General features: G+C 48.8%; 1 protein-coding gene across 1 annotated transcript in view; it reads left to right on the top strand.

Annotated features, from left to right (window-relative positions):
* The window catches only part of DCDC2C (doublecortin domain containing 2C), a 79,464-nt gene extending 57,652 nt beyond the window's left edge, over window positions 1-21,812 (top strand). The window contains exons 11-17 of the mRNA XM_065946509.1: window positions 15,627-15,803; window positions 18,132-18,516; window positions 19,580-19,770; window positions 19,957-20,115; window positions 20,259-20,357; window positions 20,744-20,771; window positions 21,778-21,812. Coding sequence (XP_065802581.1) covers window positions 15,627-15,803; window positions 18,132-18,516; window positions 19,580-19,770; window positions 19,957-20,115; window positions 20,259-20,357; window positions 20,744-20,771; window positions 21,778-21,812 — 1,074 coding nt within the window. The remainder of the gene's footprint in view (window positions 1-15,626; window positions 15,804-18,131; window positions 18,517-19,579; window positions 19,771-19,956; window positions 20,116-20,258; window positions 20,358-20,743; window positions 20,772-21,777) is intronic.
* Window positions 21,813-22,054: the final 242 nt, after the last annotated feature.

Here is a 22,054-nt window from a genome sequence, read left to right as displayed (position 1 = left end):
TAAATGCCAGTAAAGTGATCAGAGAAGATATTCTGTTTTCAAGAAGAGAGGTTTTTATAAAGTGGATCCCAGGTATTAAAAAGTGAAGGTAGTATTTACCCTACAGGGGAGCAGACAGCCACGTGGGCCCCAGGTTCCCGGTTAGTGGCCAGAAAGAAACCTGCTGAGCATCAGAAATAGGCATGTCCTTGCAGTTTAAGGGACTTGCAAGTGGCTCAAATGGTAAAGAATCTGCCTGCAATGCGGGAGACCCAGGTTCGATCCCTGGGTCAGGAAGATCCTCTGGAGAAGGGAATGGCTACCCACTCTAGTATTCTTGCCTGGAGAATCCCGTGGACAGAGAGGCCTGGAGGGCTGCAGTTCTTGGGGTTGCAAAGAGTCAGCCACAACTAAGTGACTCATACACACACACCTGCAGTTCAGGGTGTGTCTAAGCCCCAGCTTCTCCTCCTTGCTATTCCATTTTCCACAAAAGGATGCTCACAAGGGGACAGTTCACCCCAGAGAGGCCTCTCTGTGGACAGAGTCCACCCCGTCTTCCCTTCCAGCCTCTCCATGCCGTTTCCCTGCAGTCAAGGACCTGCGTACTTGAAAAAAAACCCATTAAATGCTGTCGGCTTTTATGGAGCCTTAAGTATATACAAAATGTGTATTGAACCATCTGCTGTAACAATAATTTACAACAATTCCTGCACAGACATCTCCTTCTGATTCTTATTTTCATTTTAACCTTCTTATTTTCATTTTAACCACCTTTCCAGGTGACGATCGTCATTTTACAGAGGAGGAGTCAGAGTGATTACCTGTCTTGTCCTTGGTTACAGAGGTGACAGTGGGAAGAGCAGGGATTCAAGCAGCTCCACCCGCTTCCCCCTCCCCACGCTTACCGGGGAGGCGCTGAGCTGGGTGCTGGGGCCGGTGAGCTGGGTCATGGCTGTGGCCCCAGAAGTGGGGCTTAGGGGGGCTTGTCCGTAACGCCGGTCCTGAGTGCCCGATGAGGGGGCTGTGAGTGATGTCAGGACCCCCGCCCCCCAGCTTGTTTGCAGGTGCCTCTGGGCTCTGGGAGCTCCGGAGTTCAAGGACAGCCTCCGAGGCCTCTGAGCGGTGTTGCACCCGCGCACAGGACACAGAGCTTTGGGAGCTCACCGTGGCCCCACGGAGCTTTGTGCGGGGGAGGGCGTGAGCCTGTCTCACACCTCACCCGGACAGCGTTACCTTCCCTCCTGAGTGCTCCCGGCTGTTAGCATCCATCCATCCTGTCAGCTTCTGTAATCCGTGCTTCAAAAATCAAAGTCTTACTGGTTGCTATACTGTTTCCAAAACACCGCAGCGCCTTACCTTTTGTGAGAGTTTACAAGTTTCATTTTTTTAGGAGACTAAGGCAGTTCTGAGTCCCTGAAGTTTAATTCAAAACAGTAATACTTTTTTTTTTTCTCACTGAGAATAATTTTTGACTGTGTTCCATTGCAGTCTTGTGCTGTGAACGCCGTGCATCCACCGTCACGTCTCATTGCGCTCTCACAAGTGCGCAGTCCGCAGTCACTAACAGGTGGTGCTTCCTTCCGTTTGTAAAAGGCCTTGGTTCGGTCCCTGGGTTGGGAAGGTCCCCCGGTTACTTGAGAGACCTGCTTAGTGATGTTCTGTGATCCTTTACTTCGATGTAAAGTGATGCTTGCGTTTGCTGCCTGGGACAAAGGATGCTAAGCACTGCCCCTGCATCCCGAGTCTGCTACAGCCCTAGACCGCAGGCTAAGCTGGTCCAAGAGGCGGGCTGCAGCTACTCCAGGGAGGGGGAGTGGGCAGTCCAGTCTCAAGATGTGAACGGCAAAGAGGCTGAGGTTGTTTTAGGGGCGAGGAGGGATAAAGGCTTGGGAACCCGCTTCCAGGCATGTGGCAGAGTGAGCAGCTGTCGCTCAAGAGGGCTGCAGGGAGACCCAGTCCTGGGGAGGATGTGACTTGAGTCGGTTCCTGCAGGACACGCCTCTCCATCAGCAGTCTGCATCAGGGAATTTATCTTGAGGCCGTAAAATCAGAGATAAGTGCTTATTTTGTATCTCCAGACTTCATCTAGGTTACAACTTAAAACAACAAGTAGTGGGTCTATGACTTAAATTTACTTTCATTTGGGGGGGAGCCTATTCTCTGTTTTCCAAGTTTTCTGTAATGAGCAGCACATGTGAATGTAGAAAACAGAATTATTTTAGGAATAAAAACCCTTACTGGTTGCAGGAGAGCTGTTGAATCTAGAATCAACAGAGTTGATCTGTGAATCTAGATCTCCGGTTGGGTCTTCAAGTCACTGTCAGAGAGTCTGTGAATTCAAACTACTCTCTGATGTGATTTGTAAAAGGGCCTGGGGCTTCCTGGGTGGCTCAGTGGTAGATGCGGCTTTGATCCCTGGGTTGGGAAGATCCCCACTCCCTCATTCTTGTCTGGAAAACCCCATGGACAGAGGACCCTGACGGGCTATGGTCCACAGGGCTGCAAAAGAGTCAGACATGAGTTAACAACGAAAACAACAGCAAACCGCAGAGACCTTGTGAACGTCTTTGCTGATTGTTTGAAACGCGCCTCGCTCACGGAGAGGCCAGATGCCTGCATGACTGTCACCAAACACAAAAATAAATGCCCTTTAACTTAGGGTTCCTAACTGTCACAACGCAATTACCCCTGAAACCAAAACATTGGATTCGTTTTCACAAATTTCAGCCTGACATCTTAATTCATAACGAGCAGCTGCAGTAGACTCCGGCAGTCTCAAAAATGAGTGAAAATGAAGACAAGATTTTGAAGCAAGTGTTGAACACAGGACTTAACAGTACATTCAAATCACACGACTGTATACCGGGCATTAGGGGGCTGCTTTGTGGACAAAGGCAATGGTTTTTCTGATTCCATCCAACTGTTGTCGTTCGTGGTGGCCTCTGACCTCCCACGACTGTCAACGAAATCAGCCATCTCTTGAAAATCTCAGTTCTTACTCCTTTTCCTCTCTGCTCCAACGTTCGGATTCTCTCAGCTGCTGTTGCTGGCAGTCTAATCTCTCCAATCACCTCTCCTAACAGCTTCTCCGATTTCTTCCCTTATGACCGGCAGCTCCTCCAGCTGCTCTCGTGTCTGTTCCGTCTCACTTGCCAACACGTCAGGTCTTCAGAACAGCCTCAGTCTAGTTCTTTTTGGCCCCTGAGTTCAATTTAACTGGAAGGCTTATTAGCAAAAATATTTGCGTGTTGATTATGTCAGCGGAAACGACACACTGACATGTTTCTGAGTGCATCTGTAACAGAATGACCATTTTTATGCCGTGCTGATGGATTGGCAGAGATGCTCATGAACTTTAAAATACCTGAAATCAAAGCAGAATTGTCAGATGAGAGGCTCAGCGGGTGGATCGGCAGAAGTCTTATTGCATTTATTTATGTTGTGCTTGTGTGTACCAGCGCTTTGTAACTTGCAAGTGTTGATGTAAATCGCACATTTCTAGTTTTAGCATTTTCCACTGGACACGGAATATTATAATTTTCCTGCCCTTTACTGTTGAGGTTTTTGACGAGCAGCTGCCATGGAAACTGAGTGACGTTGTCTGGTTGGTGGTGGGGTACCCCTGACATGCGCACTTTACAGGTTCCTGGTCTGGCTGGAGAGCCCCTGGCCCCCTGGGGTCCCTTGTGTGGAGGAAAGGAAATACCAGCACGTGCCCCCCACTGCCCACTGGGAAACTGCAGGAGGAAGAGCTGGGAAAAAAAAACCCACCCTAACTAAAACATGCTCTTTTTCTTAGAAGAAGAGAGACAAGACGATCAAAATTCCGTCGCCCCATAGTCTCAGAGACCACGGTTGGCATAACATTGGTCTGACCTCCTGTGTCATAATGCAGGGTCCTGCTTTAGCTGAAATGGCCCTAAACGCCTCTGCTCGCCTCTGCGTGCTGGCGTGCCCCGCGTGCTTTTAGCCGTGGGTCTCACACCACCATCTCATGGGACGGAAACCTTTAAGTTGGTGTATTAATATCTGGGTTTTCCTTTCTTTCTTTTTTCAGCATCTCTCAAGAACCTCAGCAAGAATAAGAAAGTGGTTCCGTTTCCTGGTAAGAGAATGGCTATCGTGATGGTTTGTGGGGCGCCTGGGAGACGGGTCCTTGGCAGTTACCCCCGGAAATGTGTGCACAGCGCCCCCGCTGGGCCACCCCCGGAACTTGCATTTGGGGGCAGTGTCCACGCAGCCTGTCTGGCTTAGAGCAAAAGCTGACCCTCTCATGACTGTGCTCTGACCTCTGCAAACCCTTTTGTATGGCACCATATTTAGGCGGATTGACAAATGAGGGTTTTCACTCAGCAACACAGTCACACTGTCAGCCAGCGATTCCATCCAGGCAGACTTTGCATTGTTGAACTATGCAGTCATTTTAAGATTTCACTGTTTTTATAGCATTTTATAAGGAAAAAGGAAAGAAGGGGGGGGGGGGAACCTTGTCCTTGGAGTAAGAAGGTGCAGGTTTCAACTGGAGACTTGAGACAAATATGGAAATTCTTAGGGGCCCTGAAGTGACACGTTTTTAGCCACATTTAGGGGCCTGTTGGATTATGGGTTCAATTCTAAGGATACAATATAGAACAAGTGTGCAAGGTCAGAGACACCTCACTGATGACTGCATTTAAAAGGTGATGTGAACTCAGGGATTTTTGAAATGTGTTTTATTACATATCAATACAGCACATGTATTACTGTATATTAATGTTTCATGCAATTTCATATTAAAGAGTATAGTGATCTGTTATTCATATCTCACTACCATTTTTAATTTTGCACGTTCTAATTTTATATGTCTTTAGGAATGCTTTACCTATGTGACTAGACACTGCTGGTCCATTTATTATTTATTCCCTTTTTTTCCATTTATCAAGCATTTTCCATGTACTTTCCATGTGCCAGGCTTGGGGAAAAAAAGATGCCTAGGACACAACGCCTGCCTCAGGCAGCTGCCAGGTGGGCCCTCGGATGCAGCAGAGGTCAGCCCCCTGCTGGTGCAGGAGGGAACCTGGAGGAGGTGCTAGGCCGGCTGTGAGTGGCGCGCAGTTGCACCTTCCTGGGGGTTTGCCAAGCGCAGTTTCACCTCCTCCTGCCTCTCACCTCCTCGGCCTTTCATTTTCATATAATCGATTATTACCTTGTGAAGGTTTTTAGTCTTTCTTCTGTAACAATCCCCTCCTTTGTTTTCTCTCTTTAAACCTGTTGTGGTAATAATAAGTATCATGTGTACAGTTTGCCTTCCACATCCGTGGATTCAACCAACTGTGGATCAAAAATATTAGGAAAAAAGTTCCAGAAAGTTTCCCAAAGCAAAACTTTGCCAAGTGCAGGTGACCGTTTACATAGTGTCTAACTGTCCTGCACAACAGCTGCTCAGATAGCGTTTGCATCATGTTAAGCGTTCTAAGAATCTAGATGTGATTTAAAGCATATTGGAGAACATGCCTAGATTGTGTGCAGACACCATGTCCCATCATGTAAGGGACCGGACATCCATGGGGTCCCCGGAACCACACACGCGAAGGGATCAGTGGTCACAGTTCACTGTGGCCTCTGATCATGTATCACCATGATCTTACATTTCTGAAGATCCACTTTCACCTGTTTTTTTTTTTCAAGAAAGAAATAACTGAGACCCAGGAAGAGAAGGCAATCTGTCCAAGATTATTCTGAATGTAGGTAGACGAACCAGCACTCATGAGTCACTTAAATCATCCTTTAAAAAGGAAACAAAATAGTGGGGAGTTGCCCACCCTGAGCTCGGCATCGAGTGCTGAGAGAATTACAGGTGAGCTCGGAGCTGCTCTGCCATTCTCTGGAAGCTCATTGCTCCCGGGTTGGGACACAGGTGGACGCAGACAGAGTTAGAGGCTTGTGCTGGAGACCCTGGAAATGTCCCGGGGAGAGAGTGGCTGACGTCCTGGGCCAGGAGAGAGGATGCAGGGGGCGACGGGAGGAGTTAAAAGGAGGGGATTGTGCAGGTGGACTGCAAAGGGTCAGGGGGTCTGCTGGAGGGGTGGGCAGTGCTGAGAAGGGGGTCAGGGCAAGGGGGCTGCATGTGCAGGCGTGTGGAGGGGCGGTAGGAGCCGGCGGTGCAGCCAGAGCAGAAGGATGGGGGGAGGGGGGGGCGTGTGAGGGGAGAGACGGAGACGCAGGTTCCCTAACCCAGGTCTGCTGTGTCCCTGAGAGCAGGCGGAGCCAGGTGCCAGTAAAGGTACCAGCCCCGGGTCTTGGGGACGCGAACCATTAGTGTTCATTTCTCAGCTGCATAAAGCTTACCGCGGGGTGGAGGCTCCCCTGGGCATCTCCCCTCCCAGCGCTGACTCAGGGATCTGGGGGCTTCATGATGCTGCTGCCTTCCAGAGGAGAGGAGAGACAGGAGGTTACATGAGACCCTCCCCAGCTCAGCCGGGAACAGGGCTTCACGTTCTCAGCCCTGTGGTCGGACGAGGCCTTAGACCCCCATCCCAGGTGCGAGCTGGCTGGGAACCGTCCGCGGCAGCTGGACACTAGGGCGGGAGCACAGCTGGGTCCGCTGGTCACTGCTGCCAAGCTCCAGGTGTCACTCTAGGGGCCTGGCCTCTGTCCTGTAGATGATGTTAAAGCGGGGAGATGATGTGATCAGGTTCTTGCTTTAAAATCATCACTCTGACAGCAGCAGGCAGGGATGGGAGAGGTTAAGAGTGTTACTGTCTGTAACATCTATTAGATGGCGTGAACCATGGAGTAGGGCTGCACAGGAGAGACGGACTTCAGGACCACATGGACCAGACCTGGCCGTGGAAGGGATAGGAGAATGAGGCTGACGCTGGAGCTGGGCTGTCTGGATTGGGCTCTGGTGCAAAGCTACTCCTGCAGACAAGAGCAGGAGCAGGTTTGGGGGCAAGGACGGTATCAGCGTGCCGGGGTGTGAGGCGCCTGGCTTATCCTGGGTTCTGTGAAGCTCCAGCTGAAGGCATCTTTCCTTGGGCTGTTTCCAGCGGTGGTGTTTTCAGGTTTTAGGGACATCCTCTGCTTTCTGACAGCAGGGGGATTTTATTTCTGCAGGAGTCACTTGGCGTTGGCGAGCACGGTTGGGCTGGTGGGAGGCTGGTCACCACCCAGGAATTCCCCTCTCCTTAGGCAGTTTTTCATGTGTTGGCGCCTCTTCTGGAGAACAGCGGCTCTGGATTCTCCTGCACTGATGCTTGTTTTTTAATTTTTATGAAAGTGCCTTCCCTCCCTCTGTGACTGTTAGAAAAATCAAGCCTTCCCAGTAGCTTGCCAACTTTTAAACAGTGAATGGACATTTCTAAATGAGAGTAAAAGTGATAAAACATGTAAAAGCACTTTGTCAGCATAATGTCATATGTGAAAACTATTTCCTTAATATTATCACTGTCATTTTGAAATCAGTGATATAGTAGCAGTGCTCGGCATTTTATGATGTAGTTCATGTGGTTTAGATGGCTACTATGTTTACTGGTGGTTTTGTTTTATTTTGTTTATTGAAAACAAGAAAAGGAACCAAATGACATTCTAGAGGAAAACAATACACCTGTACGGCCAGACACCCCAGTTGAAAAAGACCAAAGAGAAGCTCCAATGGGACAGCAGTCACAGGAGTCTTCACAAGGACAACCAGACGTGAAACTGGACAAGCAGGAATCAGCTGAACAGTCGTCCTTGGGACAGCCGTCCCAGGAACAGGTGCCCGACAAACAAGAACCCCCTGAACCGGCATCCTTGGGACAGCCATCCCAAGAACAGCTGACTCAGGGAGAAGACAAAGAACAACAGATACCATGAAAACAAAGTATCAGCCGTAGCTGTGAAGAACAACAGTCTGAGGCTAGAAAGATCAAAAGGCAAATGAAAATAACATTAGGCATTTTTTTTTCACATGATGCTGAAGAGGTATGGCCGTAGGATATTACAATTGTGAATTTCATATTTTGGTGCCCAGACATAAAGTTTTCAAACAATGATTAAGACTAAATGTATCTGGAATTCTTTCTTCTGTCCCCTGAGTGTAAAGCTGGGAGGGAGTGGTTGGTGAGATTGAATGGACGGTCGTCATGTTGCCTAGATCATCCCTCTTTCTTAGAACCTCGCCCATATCTGGCATTCCAGAGTGACTCAGCCATCCCCAAAATGATACATATTTGCATAGTTATCCATAATTAGTTATTCCTATTTAAAAGTGATTTAAGACATAATTATAATACATATTGGGGCTTCCCAGGTGGCGCTAGTGGTAAAGAATCAGCGTGCCAGTGTAAGAGATGCAAAAAAAACCCCAGATTCGATCCCTGTGTTGGGAAGATCCTCTGGAGGAGGAAAATGGCAACCTACACCAGTATTTTTGCCTGGACAATTCCACAGACAAGAGAAGCCTGGCGGGCTACAGTTCACAGGGTCACAAAGAGTCGGACACAGCTGAGTGGCTGAACATACACGTAATACATGTGATATATAAATCTACAAGTATCTGCATTACTTATACATATGCCTGCACATACATGTCAGAAATAGGCAATAGAGCCCCAGCAAATGGTGTATTTTTGTTGGTGAGAATGGACTTTCAAGTCAGACTATGCAAGTGTGACCCCTCCACTCACTAAGTACGTGAACTAGGTCTGTGTCTCATCTGTTAATTGGGGCTGACAGTAATGCCTGGCTCAGGTTGTTGGGGTGATTGACAGTGATATCGCTTATTAAAAAGCCCTTCGAACAAGAACACATGGGAGGCACTAAAAGCGTTGGCTGTCCCGTCATTTCATTTTGGTGGTTGTCTTCTCTGTTAAATGAGAGAAGGCAAGCTGGAGTTTCTGCGCAGATTATTACCAGATTTGACTCTTCGGAGGGTTACCTGAGGTGCTCGACTGCTAGAACAAAGCTGGCAACAAAGATCTCAGGATTGTCGAGCCCTCGTTAAAAATCATACCAGTTCTTTACCATCTGTTAATTGTAATACAGTGTTTGCCTGTGGAAGGAGAGAGCTATTATTTCACCACTTCATGGTTTCTTGGTGTTAGACCTGACCGTAGCATCTGTTACACCCTAAGGAGGAAATTGCAATCAAGTGGAAACCATCTCCATCTTGCCTTTAGATATTTTCAGTTAATCAATACGTTTCTGATGGAGAACCCATTGACTGACCTGGCCTCGTTCTCACTATGTTTTATGAGAAGGAATTCAGAGCTGTATGTCCCAGTCCCTTTGCCCAAGGCCTCGGTCCTGGGTCTGGTGTGTGTTACTGTGGAAAGAAGATGGGTTTGGGGTAAGAACCTCCGGTTCAGTCCACATCACCCTTCATGGACCCGATGGTCTTGACCGTGGTCTTCTGTAAGCGAGAAGGATGATGTGAGAGCTAGGAGCAAGTCCAGAGACCATGGTGTTTACACCATAGGGATTAATGACCCAAAGACGCGGGTGACCTGTGCAGCTTATAGTGACAGGGTAGGACTTGGACTCATGGTTTCCTTTATTTCTCCCTTAAAAAAATTTTTTTAAGTTACAAATCACTAAAATATTTAATCTGTCTTAGTATAGAATTATTGTAGTGATAAATGAAACTAAACTCTCTAAAATTCACAGTAGTGTGCTGGTATAAGATAGAACCTTTATTTTAATGGGTACATAAATATTGCTTCATTTAAAATACTGCATCCAATGACACCCACATTTGGGGCCTAACTTTAGCATGGTCTGGGTGCTGGAGGAGTAATCACTATTACAGTCAAACAAAAAAGCTGAAATTCAAGCAATGCCACGGTAGCTCAGCACCTTTAGAGAACGGGGGCTGGGGGTTGGGGGAGAAGATGGAGGCGGGGCAGGAGGGACCCCAAGGGTCTCCTTAGATCAACCGAAACGAGAGGACCACTCACCCCGAACTAGTTTCAGACTCACTTTGAAATAAATTGTCAAGGTTGTTTGCACCAGCGCCTGCCCCGCAGCAAACCACTGCCTGGATGCACTGCTGTTAGTCTCCATCTCGTACCATAGATCCTGACTCAACACGACAGACTGCGGCCCGAAAAATCACCCGGAACCTCCAGACTTCACAGAAATACCAGCTCTCATGAGAACGGGGAGTGGACTCTGGCCAGACCACAGCTGCAGGAAGTTTTCCCTTAACCTGCTTCTTTATGTCTTTCAGATGGCCTGGGAGTGGAAACCATTAAATTAAAAACGTCACCTTTGTATCCACTTGAAGTCAGTTTTTCTTCCATCATGATGCTTCCGTCTCACATATGGACAGTTTAACAGCAGGAAACCGCGTCCGGGTGAAGCGAGGCCCCAGGCAGTAGTGTGCCCTCGGGAGCTAGAGACGAGGGCTTCTCCTGGATCCCACGTTTTTCTGATTCTTCTTCTTGATGATATTTCTTTTTAGTAAACATTTAGAAGAGTGAAATGTGGTTCTTTAAAATTAAGGCTCACAGGGATAGTTCAGAAAACCAGAAGGGTTTGGAATAATGTCTGCACATTTCCCCTCATGATTTTTTTTTCCCTTGGAATGTGTATTGAAAGGTATAGTTTCATTTTTATGCAACATGGAAGTTCTCACAAAGAGGTATCTAGAACCTCCACTTTGCGAAGTTCAAAGTGTGAAAATATTTTATCTGCTGAATGATTAATTCCAAAAGAAAGAAAAAAGTTACCAAGATGAGCTGGGGAATGGGTTTTAAAATTTACTTTTTCTTAATGACAAAAGTAATACCCACGTAGCTAAGTGCAAAGATTTAACAGTTTTCTTTAGCAAAGATTTTAAATACAGCAAATAATATATGCCTTCACATCACTCTGTTCGGAGTTGGGGGGTTGTTTCGCTGAGCACACATAGAGCTCTTACCTGTGTGTTGTTTGCCTTCTAGTCACAGGTAAAGAAGCTGCAGGCTATTTACCTTTGCATTTCAGTAAAAAAAAAATCATGTGCTATCAACAAGGTTAAATTTTCAAAATTAGAAATTCATTTATTTTTTAATATTTACTATCTAGTTGGATGCTGTGCTGATTTCTGCCATATAACAACATGAGTCAGCCATAACTATGTATGTCCACTCCCTCTGAACCTTCCTCCTACCAAGAGTAGAGATTTAAATATTGTCATCTCCACGATACTGGGCATTGCTATGTTGAGAACTTAAGCTTATATTCTGTTACACTTATTGATAATATAACCATTGGTAACAGGCTCAACAGTGTCAACTTCTTATATTTGATACTTAACAAGCTTTGGAAGTTGGCATGCACTGAAATGTGTCAGAACCTATTGGGGTATGCAAGAGAAAGTGAAGAAGTAGGAAAAAGAGTTTGGATGTCTGCCAGGCCTTCTGAACTGAGTAGGGAGGCCGGAAGGAAAATGAGCAGAGTGGAGACATAACTTCTCTTTTACAAGAGTATATGGTAAAGTAAACCATCTGTGTTTCCACCGAAGCAGCACGAGTTATTTGTATGTGAGCAGTTGGTTCTTTCCTATTGTTTTAAGATTCTCTCTTTGCTTTTGGCTTTCATAGTTCAATCATGATGTGTCTAGGTACATATTTCTTTGAGTTTATCCAGCTTGGAGTTTGCTGAGTCCCGTGTTCAGCTATTGATTGGACAGAGATTCTGGGTATGAGGTTTTGGAGGGCCCCAAGCCCACTCTGGGCATCCCAGATGGCTCAGGGGGTTAAGAATGCAGCTGCAGTGCAGGGGCTGCAGGGGACACAGGTTCGACCCTGGGTCGGGGAGGTCCCCTGGAGGAGGGCAGGGCAACCCTCTGCAGTGCTCTCGCCTGGAGAATCCCCTGGACAGAGAAACTACAGTCCATGGGGTCTCAGAGTTGGACATGCCTGAAGCGACTGCATGCACCCATGCACACAAACCCATCCTGCCTTCTCCTGTGGGTGCTAAGCTGTGGTTTTCACAGTTGTGAGATGATCCATTTTCAAGGTGATTGTTGAGCTGGGGAGAGGGAGCTAGGAATAGGTCAAGTTAAAATGTCACAAAGCCTGCTGTTCCTACTGAGATTCAGTTATTTTTCTTGAATAAATACTCCTTGAACAGCTGCAATCCTTTGATTAATTTCTAGAGTCCTAAAAAAGTGACTTTGACCCTTTTTGCTAGTATTCTTGTTACTTTTATGGAGGAGTGGACTTTTGATGGTCCTTACTCTGCTATTTCATAAATGCTTCTCTTGTGGCATTCTTGACGTGGCAACAAGTGAGAATGCAGATGCCTCCGTTTTTCTACCTGCCACATGTTTTTAATTCTGTTCTCTCTTGATTTATATAAACACAGGGAGTTCAGTTCAGTTCAGTTGCTCAGTTGTGTCCAACTCTTTGCGACCCCATGAATTGTAGCATGCCAGGCCTCCCTATCCATCATCAACTCCTGGAGTTGACTCAAACTCATGCCCATCGAGTCGGTGATGCCATCCAACCATCTCATCCTCTGTCGTCCCCTCCTCCTCCTGCCCCCAATCCCTCCCAGCATCAGGGTCTTTTCCAATGAGTCAGCTCTTCACATGAGCTGGCGAAAGTATTGGAGTTTCAGTTTCAGCATCAGTCCTTCCAATGAACACCCAGGACTGATCTCCTTTAGGATGGACTGGTTGGATTTCCAAGGGACTGTGAAGAGTCTTCTCCAACACTACAGTTCAAAAGCATCAATTTTTCAGCACTCAGCTTTCTTCACAGTCCAACTCTCACATCCATACATGACCACGGGAAAAACCATAGCCTTGACTAGAGGGACCTTTGTTGGCAAAGTAATGTCTCTGCTTTTTAATATGCTGTCTAGGTTGGTCATAACTTTCCTTCCAAGGAGTAAGCGTCTTTTAATTTCATGGCTGCAGTCACCATCTGCAGTGATTTTGGAGCCCAAAAAAAAACAGAGAAGCAGATCAGTAATCCCCTATCGCCACCAGGCTGGGGAATGGCGTGTCAAGTCCTCGGTCTTGGAAGTCCTCAGGCTCTGTGATTGGTACATGTGAGAGTCTCCTTCACTTGACTTTGGGTGGATGTGGAAAGTGAAAGTGAAAGTGACTCAGTCATGTCCGACTCTTTGCGACCCCATTCCATACAGTCCATGGAATTCTCCAGGCCAGAATACTGGAGTGGGTAGCCTTTCTCTTCTCCAGGGCATCTTCCCAGGCCAGGGATCGAACCCAGGTCTCCTGCATTGCAGGCGGATTCTTTACCAGCTGTGCCACCAGGGAAGCTCTTGGGTAAATGTGGGAGGAAGTGTTATTCTTCCTCCACCTAAAGGGAAGCAGGGAAGGAAAAGCTGAAGCATTCTCCATTAAGCAAATGATTAAGATGGTCTTATAATTTATCATTTGAACTAGGGTACTTTTGATAGTGAGAAAGGCTATGGAAATAATATATGTATGTGCATATAAAGGGAGGGAGGGAGAGAAGACAGACATATACCCAGGCGTGCATGTACACACGCATACACACACACACTGAGAGTGACTGACCTCCAAACTGATTTTTACCACATTGGTGCATCTGAAGATGGTTCTATTAAAAAACACGTTTTGAAACTTTTGAAAGCAAGTTTTATATAAAATAAAAAGTATCCACATACATTAAAGCAAACAGGACTTTTTGATATAGATAATCTGAAATAAGAAAAAGCAGAATAACCACTCGGTACATATTCATGTATGTTAATTGCCTTCCTAAAATTATATTTGTTTAATACCATGTCCCTGTATTTTTAAAAGATATCAGTGTTTAATATGATCTAATTATTGCACCTTCTGTGCACACTATTATATTTTCAATTCAGAAAATTCTCTAGAGGTGCTGAGGGACCTGGTAAACTCAGAGAAAATTTTGCTAAGTGTGAAAATCTTCACTACTATTTCAAAAATATTGGAATTAAAAAATACTTCAGGCAAATATTTTTGTAGTTTGCTCATTGCTTCCATGCAGGGCGCCTTTTTTTGACAAATATTTTTACAGAATAAAACTCAGCAAAGAAGTTGTTTCTATTGATGACTTTTTAAAATGTTTTGTTATGTTTTTATGCTACAGAATCACAGAACCTCTCAATTTTGTGTTATTGTGATAAAATATAAATTTATCCAATTAAAAAATAGGTTCTTCATAAACTTCCTACCAGTTGACAAAATTCCACAAAAGTTATGGGATTTCCAAATTAAGTCCTCCACTTGAACTCTCATCGTTCAATATGTTGAATGCCTCCTTGGCTTTTTCGGCTGCAGTGTATGGCATCTGGGATCCCAGACCAGGGATGGAACCCATGCTCCCTGCAGTGGAAGCTCAGAGTCTTAACCACTGTGCTGCTAGGGAAGTCCTGTGCTTTGCTTTTCTAAGGATACATTTCAGTGAACCTCCTGGTTTTAAGCTTTTCCCTCAATAATTGGAGGTTGCCAAAGCTTGCAATTATATAAGATTAAACACTTTATTTGGCTCTGTTTGTGGAATAATCTGATCAAAGCTTACAACTGATTTTGAACAGACTATAACCAGAGTTAGAAAAAATTGAGAAATGTTTATCCCAGTATGGATGAGAAACAAGACAGTAAAACGTGTTTTGTGAGCCATGCAAGTCAAGAATACTGGAGACCGTGGGTGAGTGCTGGGGCTCCTGACCGTGGAAAATGCATGACTTTGAAGCACAGATGCTGTGCCGATGACCCCAGCTTCCAGGGTCTTCTGCTTGCTTCCTGAGTCTCGTGTGAGCCTGGGTAGGGGGAGAAGCTGCCCACCTCTGCTCCTGTAATGGGCGTCTCCCTTTAGTTGGCTCCCTGGTCATCGGCCGCAGCCCTCCTGTGGCTGTCCAAAGGGGCAGCGTGTCTTCTCAAGAAGTGTTAAGTCATGTGGCCGTCAATTCAAACAGGTGGGCACAGGGTGTACCTGGAAATGGCATCCAGGCTGGAAGAATGCTGCCTGTCACCAAGATTGTGGGTTTCTTTTAAGCAGTGTCTCTGCTGCGTATTTATACGGTGAACTGAAGTGAAAGTCGCTCAGTCGTGTCCGACCCTTTGCGAGCCCATACAGTCCATGGAATTCTCCAGGCCAGAATACATGAGTGGGTAGCTTTTCCCTTCTCCAGGGGATCTGCCCAACCCAGGGATCGAACCCAGGTCTCCCGCATTGTAGGCAGATTCTTTACCAGCTGAGCCACCAGGGAAGCCCAATTTATAAGGTATGTCTAGTATTATTCACAGCTCATAACTCAACTAAACAAATGAAAATTCAGAGAAAGCCCAACTTTAACTACACATCATGGATCCATAGGGTGCTATGTTTATTCCTCAAATTTCCCACTTTAAATGCTGAAATAAAACACTTATAAAAGAATATGAAATATGACTAAATTTTGAGGTTTAGAGTGGTTCTGCCCAGAGAATTAAAAAATGTTGGGTGTAATGTGTTGCTGGCATTGTTCGCAGGCGACACTAACAGGCATTCGTTTGAATAAAGTTTCTACTGTGTACTTTTCAGTCTTAAAGCAAGTTTACATGCCCATTAAGATGAATTCTTTCCTGAAAAAATTCACAAAGGATATTCAAAGTTTAAAAAGTTGGAAAATGATGTCTTCATGTTTTCCCCGCAGTTTTTACAAAAGATGCTCTTCAGTGATGCTCTCCGCAGATCAGAGCACAGGCAGCAAAGGGCCTGCAGCATCCTTTCCCGGGGCAGGACCCGCTGCCTGCGCCCCTGAGCGGAGGAAGCGGTCAGCCCCTCACCCGGTTGCTCCTGGTGCTCCGCTCCCCTGCCCTGGAGGGCATCCTCGCCGACGCCGCAGGTGCAGAGCGCGCCTTCGTGCAGGTGTCACTCCCGCCTCTTTGTTTCAGGGGCTGGAGGACACAGGGCAGAGAGTGGACCGGCTTCTCTGGTGGGAGGGGGTGGGTGGGGAGCGGCCGCAGGGCTGGGCCAGGCTAGGCCCGGCGGGAGGGCACCTCCACGCACTCCGACCTGCTGGTCTCCTCTGGGTTTGCTCTCGGTGCGGACTCCAGGTCGGTCCATCTCCCCGCATACTCATGGGCTTCATGTGAGTTCACTTGAATTTTAGATGGCTTTTTTCCTATCTAGTTTAGCACCCAAGATTGCTAATTCTGATGTCCAATCTGCCATTTGATACCAGCAGTGTGTGTTGTCAGCACATAATAAATTGACAGACAGGAGGAGATGGCTCACATCTCTGGAGAAAGTTTTCAGATACCGACGCTGCATGAATCTGCATCAAGACTGAACAGCAGGAGACAGTAAATCCTGTTCTGTTTAAGCTTCTCTACCTTCATATGGTGACTGCAGAGGCAGGCTAAGAGTATTTCCGGAGGAAATAACTTACAAGAGCAGCTCCCCATAATTTCCTAGGTGGGATTCAGAATTATGAGTCTCCCTGGCTTATTAAAGTATTGATAACTCTGAGGCTTCATTGTGGTAGCAAGCTTCATACGGTGTTTCATCAGACGTCATAGTCTACTGCAGCAAGCAGGAAGCCCAAGAGATTCCCTGGTAGTGGCAAACCAGCCCTTTGTTATTGCTCATTGTAAAATATCACAGCATACAAAGTTAATCATTCTGTGTTCAGTTGCTCATTGGTATCTGACTCTTTGTGACCCCATGGACTGTAGCCCACCAGGCTCCTCTGTCCATGGGATTCTCCAGGCAAGAATGCTGGAGTGGGTTGCCATTTTCCTCCTCCAGAGGATCTTCCCCACCCAGGGATTGAACCCGTGTCTTTATGTCTCCTGCATTGGCAGGTGGCGTCTTTACCACTAGCACCATCTGGGAAGCCCAGTTAATCAATCTAGACCTTTAAAAATGTCAGATCAGAAAGTCAAAGATAGAAGTCTAGAAATAAATCCACCCTTTGCGCTGTTCTGTACACATGCCCAGTTTGCCAATGGAAAGTATTCTGAAAAAATTTACCCTCTGATGACTTGCTGGCCGTGGTCTGAAGTAGGTCATTTATGTCTGTCTGCCACTTCTCTTCCTTTCTTTGAGGACTCACTGCATTTCTAGTGAGGGTTGTGCTGAGCTGCTCATATTAATGCCCAAAGGAGTGAGCTTAGCCAGCCAGAAATGAAATCTAGCGTGCTGAGAGCAATCCAGAATGCCGTTTGGCTTGTGTTTTGGATTTTCATGGGGTCAGAGTCATGTGGGCACAGGCTACACTTAACTCTTGCTGTTGTTCTTAAGTCGTGTCCGACTCTTGGCGACCCCATGGACTGCACCACGTCAGGCTTCCCTGTCCTCCACCATCTCCCGGAGTTTGCTAACATCCATGTCCATCGAGTCAGTGATGCCATCCAACCATCTCATCCTCTGCCGGCCCCTCTCCTTTTACCTTCAGTCTTTCCCCGCATCAGGGCCTTTCCCAATGACCCATTTCAATTCTGTGTAGCTCATAATGCGAGAACCTCCATTCTCTCCGGCAGAACCCCAACCTCCTTGTCCCCAGACTCAGGTAGGGGACAGATTCCTTGACAGGTCTTTCCGAGGCCCTTGGGTGCATTCCTCGTGGCAGTACCTGCGGGGAAGATGCTGAGACGTGGTGAAGGAAGACAGCAGGTGACTGCCCAAGGCATAAGGCGATGGACAGGAGAAAATCTAACTTAATTTAATCTAATTTAATATGTGTGAACGGAAACCTCACACAGTCAAGGGGGTCAGAGGCAGGAAGGGAAAATGGGCTTCGCACAGCACGCTGAGCTCAGGAATGGGACGGGCCTGGGGCTGCCGGGGTCAAGAGGGCCGTTGTCGGGTCAACGCGGGGTGGGGCAGGCGCGGGGTCTGGCACAGAGCTGGAATCCAGCAGTCACGCCTCTGGGGAAAACCCAGTTTAAATTCAGTTACGTAGTTAAGGGAGGGGCCCAGGAATTTGTCTTGGGCCGGCATGGTCTTGCTGCCTTAAGCTCGGAATAACACTCCTGCCCGAGGGCACGTCTGGGGGAGGCCTGGGCTGCACCCGGCATGCTCCTTCAGCCGACTGGGGCCTGTGAGCCAGCACTTCCTCACCTGAAGAATGAGGACGCTCTTTTGTCCCTGAGATCCTCCGGCCGGTTAGTAAGTCTGCGTTAACAAAGGCACATGTCTGTGTGAGACGAAGGTGGCGCGTGACGCGCGCAACAGTGAACACGCCGCTCCCAGGAGGGTCCGCCGCGCTCCTCCCAGGGTCGCCGAAGCCCGGCCGCCGCCCAGCGCCGTCCGTCGTCTGGAGCGAGGCCTCGCAGGGCTCGGGGAGTGCCGAGTCCACACGGGTCAGCCGGGGACGGGGACGGGGTTCCCGCCGAGGTGCTGCTCCCGACGAGCTGGGAACGCCGGCACGTCCCTGTCATGGCCGCGGTGCTGCCGGAAGCGGAAGCGGCCGGAAGCGGCCGGAAGGGGCCCTGGCGGGCCGTGCCGGCGGCCATGGTGGAATCCGCGCCGCGACCCCAGGAGCTCCGACGGCCGGGCAAGCCGGGAGGGGCTCCCACAGCGCGCTTTGCAGGCATGCTTCTGGAGTCTAGACAGAGGAAAACGCGGTCCCGCGTGGGTGATACGTGCCTCTCGCCTTTGCTCTCCACTGGAACTATCATCACACTGCCATTGGCTGTACCTCAGTATAAGGTAGAGGGTTTAAAATGAAAAAGCAATGCTCCTAAACACTCAAGGGCCCCAAATCCTCCTTTTTATACGTATATAGGTGCATATAAATATACAGATACACTTCGTGTTGTGGGGAAAGGAGAGCCGTGAGCTCCCCGACGCGCTCGCTGGTGGGGAAATGAGCGCCGCCCTCCTAGGGGCTGTGGTCCCCTCGGGCTGCAGGTCCCTCCCTGTGGGGGGCGGACGGGGCTCACGCAGACGCCGAAGATGGGCCCTGCTCGGGGGAGCAGGAGGAAATGGCAACCCCCGCCAGGATTCCTGCCTCGAGAAGCCCACGGACAGAGGAGCCGGCGGGCTACAGTCCACGGGGCCGCACAGAGTCAGACACGGCTGAAGTGACTTAGCTGCGGCAGCAGCAGCAGGTGAGAACCTTTCAGCTCCGGGGCAGAAGGACCTTCTCTCAAACCTGAGGACCCGCCTCCTCGCCGGCCTCCCCTCCTCCGGTCCTGCTGGTCCGAGCAGCGGGCGCGGCCCCTCTGAGGTCTTGGGTCTGAACTCCGGGTTCCTCAGAGTCGGTGCGGGCTGCCTGGGCGCAGCTGAGGCTGCTCATAGGATGGCTACTGAGGAACGTAACGGGATATTAACGTTTATGCTAGAAATGGCCTATTTACTCACACTTCTGATTTAAAGAATGCCAGAATGTAAGACAAAAGGAGAACTGTTTTATGGGGAATTGGACTTGAATAACCAGGCACGTGTCCAGGTTTCAAAGTAGTTACCCCAGTGGCCAAGTGAATTCAGAACTTGAGTTAAGTGGGTGTGGAGGGGGTTCCCTTTGCAGATTATCAAAGTCATGGGCACGCAGTTTGGTCTCTAGGAAATGAATTCGGCATCTGCGTTACCTTCTGGCATAATCGTGACCTGGGCCGTGGGCACCGCGGGTCCGTCCTGCCTTGCCGGGGCCGGCCGCGGCTGTGTGCAGACCCTCTCAGTCCCTCCTCCCGGCTCAGCAGACCCCGGCCTGGCCCCCTGCACCCACTTTGCGTCTGTTTCTGCCTTCCTGGACTCACCTCCTCATCGCCTCCACCTGCCCGCCATCAACTCCTCCTGCCCCGCCTCCCACTCCTGGGCACTGATGAGCGGAAACAACTCCAAGCTTTACAGGCGTTTGAGGCCCACGGACTTCGTCGCTCTGCGGCACGTGGGATCTTCCCGGACCAGGGATCGCACCCCCATCTGCTGCATTGGTAGGCAGATTCTTCACCACGGAGCCGCCAGGGAAGTCCCCTGAGCTCTTACTGATGCGTGAAGATGCCACCAAGACCGAAGCCAAGAGTCCGGCTGCTCTGGACAGGCCACCGCTTCCCCCAGGCCTGCTGTCTCACAGCGGCTGGGCCAGAGCGACTCCGGCAGCACCCAGGGCTGCGCCGGGCAGGGAGTTAGAACAGAGCCGTCCAAGAGGAAGAGAACGTGGGAGCCACGGGCGGGAGCCACGTGTACAATTCCAAGTTCCAGCAGCCACATTAAAGGAAGTAAAACGAAACAGGTACACAGTTAATTTTAACAGTACGTGTCGTGTTGAGCTCCATAGACCAGCATGTTCTCTCTTCCATGTCGGCCAATGTAAGCTATGAGTGGGACGCCTGACTTCAAGTCCAGCGTGTGTGTTGTGTTTACTCTGCGTCTCAGTTTGGAGGAGCCGTGTTTCAGGTGCCCGATAGTGACGTGTGGCTGCCACGCTGGGCGCTGCAGTGTCACGGCAGCCGTCGAAGGTCATGCTCTTTTGAGGTGAGAGACTCGTGCCATCTTTGGACGTCAGTGGCTGGACACCCAGGGTCGGGGAGGCCGAGTGGCTGGGTCAGCCACTAGGGAGTGAAGCTCGGTGTAACCGTGTACATCTCAGCAGCGCACCTGTCAGCAAGGGGGTACCCCGGGGATGAGGAGCGGGAGGACGTTGAAGGGAGGGTTTTGCAAATCAGGAAGCGGGCTGGGAGCTTGTGTGTTACCCACCAAAGGCAGGCATCCGGGACACGGGGAGTCTGACCTGAGGCCCTTTTCCCTGGTCCACCCGCTGCCCTGTCCACCCGGGAGGATGGGGGCGGGGGGACGCCTGACAGCTTTTGTAATGCTAGCACCGCCCACCGACACGTGTTTCCACCATCTTTGGCCCACAGGACTCACATGCAAACATGCTGCTTCGCGGTAAGTCTTCCGTGCTCACAGCAGCTGGGAGCTTGGGATCTCTGCATTTCTGTAGCTCCAGTGTTTGGCTGGAGGGATGATTAATGATAAAAGCAGGAAACAAATGGTCTGAAATCAGACACCCCAGCCAAGTCTCAGCTGGCTAGGTCCCAGTAGCTATAAATAATAAAATAATGACGTCACTCTGCTCTGTGATCCAATAGGGTGTGAAAGGAAAATAAACTGCTTATCATTTGCAAGTCCCAGCTATATTTTATATTGTTTTACTTCTTCTCCATGTGTTTTTCTCAGTTGCTTCAACATGAAGAACTGTATTCCTGTCATTTTTACCCCCAATTTCAGCCTGGAAAACATTCCTAGGCTCACTTAGAGATACCTTTAACTTGCTTTCCCAATTGCTGCAAAAGCTCAGAACGTGTCTGGGACCTAACCACCTTCTTCCCCATGCTGGTGACAGAGGAATGGGTACCCTGAGCCCTGGGGATGAGGTCTCTGGAAGGTGAGTCTGGGGATGGCACAGCTTAGGGTGGGAACTGCAGTCAGATGGACTCCGTCTCACTATATACTTGAGTCTGGTTGAAACAGCTCATCAAACACAGGGGCTTTTTAAAAAACGCTTTTATGTCCTGTCGATTCCTAAGTGCAAGGCTCAGTCATTCCCCCGTTCATGCACACATCTGAGTTCATTAAATATTCCCAAGTGCTGGGCGTGGGCCAGGTTTGGGGGAATCAGACCCACATAAGAAAGTGTATTTTTTTTGTCTTCAAAGACTAATTATTCTGTTGGATGGAACACACAACCAATACAACTGATAACTGACCACTGAACAATGAAGGAGTTGTGGGGAAAACCAAGCATGACATAGTCACCAGCTGGTCCTAAGTATCTGAGCTTCTGCATCCGTGGATTCAACCAGCTGCCTCCCTGATGGTGCAAGACCTGTATGAACGCACTACAGTGTCCACATGTGCGTGGACCCACGCCATTCAGTCCCTGTTATTCAAGGCCAGCTGAGCACATTTTTGGACCTGGTGGCCTAACGGTGGTAGGAAATGTGCAGGCACAGGGCAGAGCTCCGAGCGCGCTGGTTCTGGCTGTCTGCACGATGGCTGAGCCTGTCCTGCTCTCACACCTTCTCGAGGATGCTGTGGAGGAGGAGCCTGCGGGGGCCTCGTGTCCACTGAAATCTGGGCCACGGCCCCCTCCTCCTGGCGCCTTCACTACCGTGGTGCGTGTCAGGGATGGAAAACACCCCTTCCCGGGCTACTTCTCAAGGCACCGA

The sequence above is a fragment of the Muntiacus reevesi genome, chromosome 10 (assembly GCF_963930625.1).
Source record: "Muntiacus reevesi chromosome 10, mMunRee1.1, whole genome shotgun sequence".
Lineage (NCBI taxonomy): Eukaryota > Metazoa > Chordata > Mammalia > Artiodactyla > Cervidae > Muntiacus > Muntiacus reevesi.
This window is presented reverse-complemented; position numbering and strand designations above follow the sequence as displayed.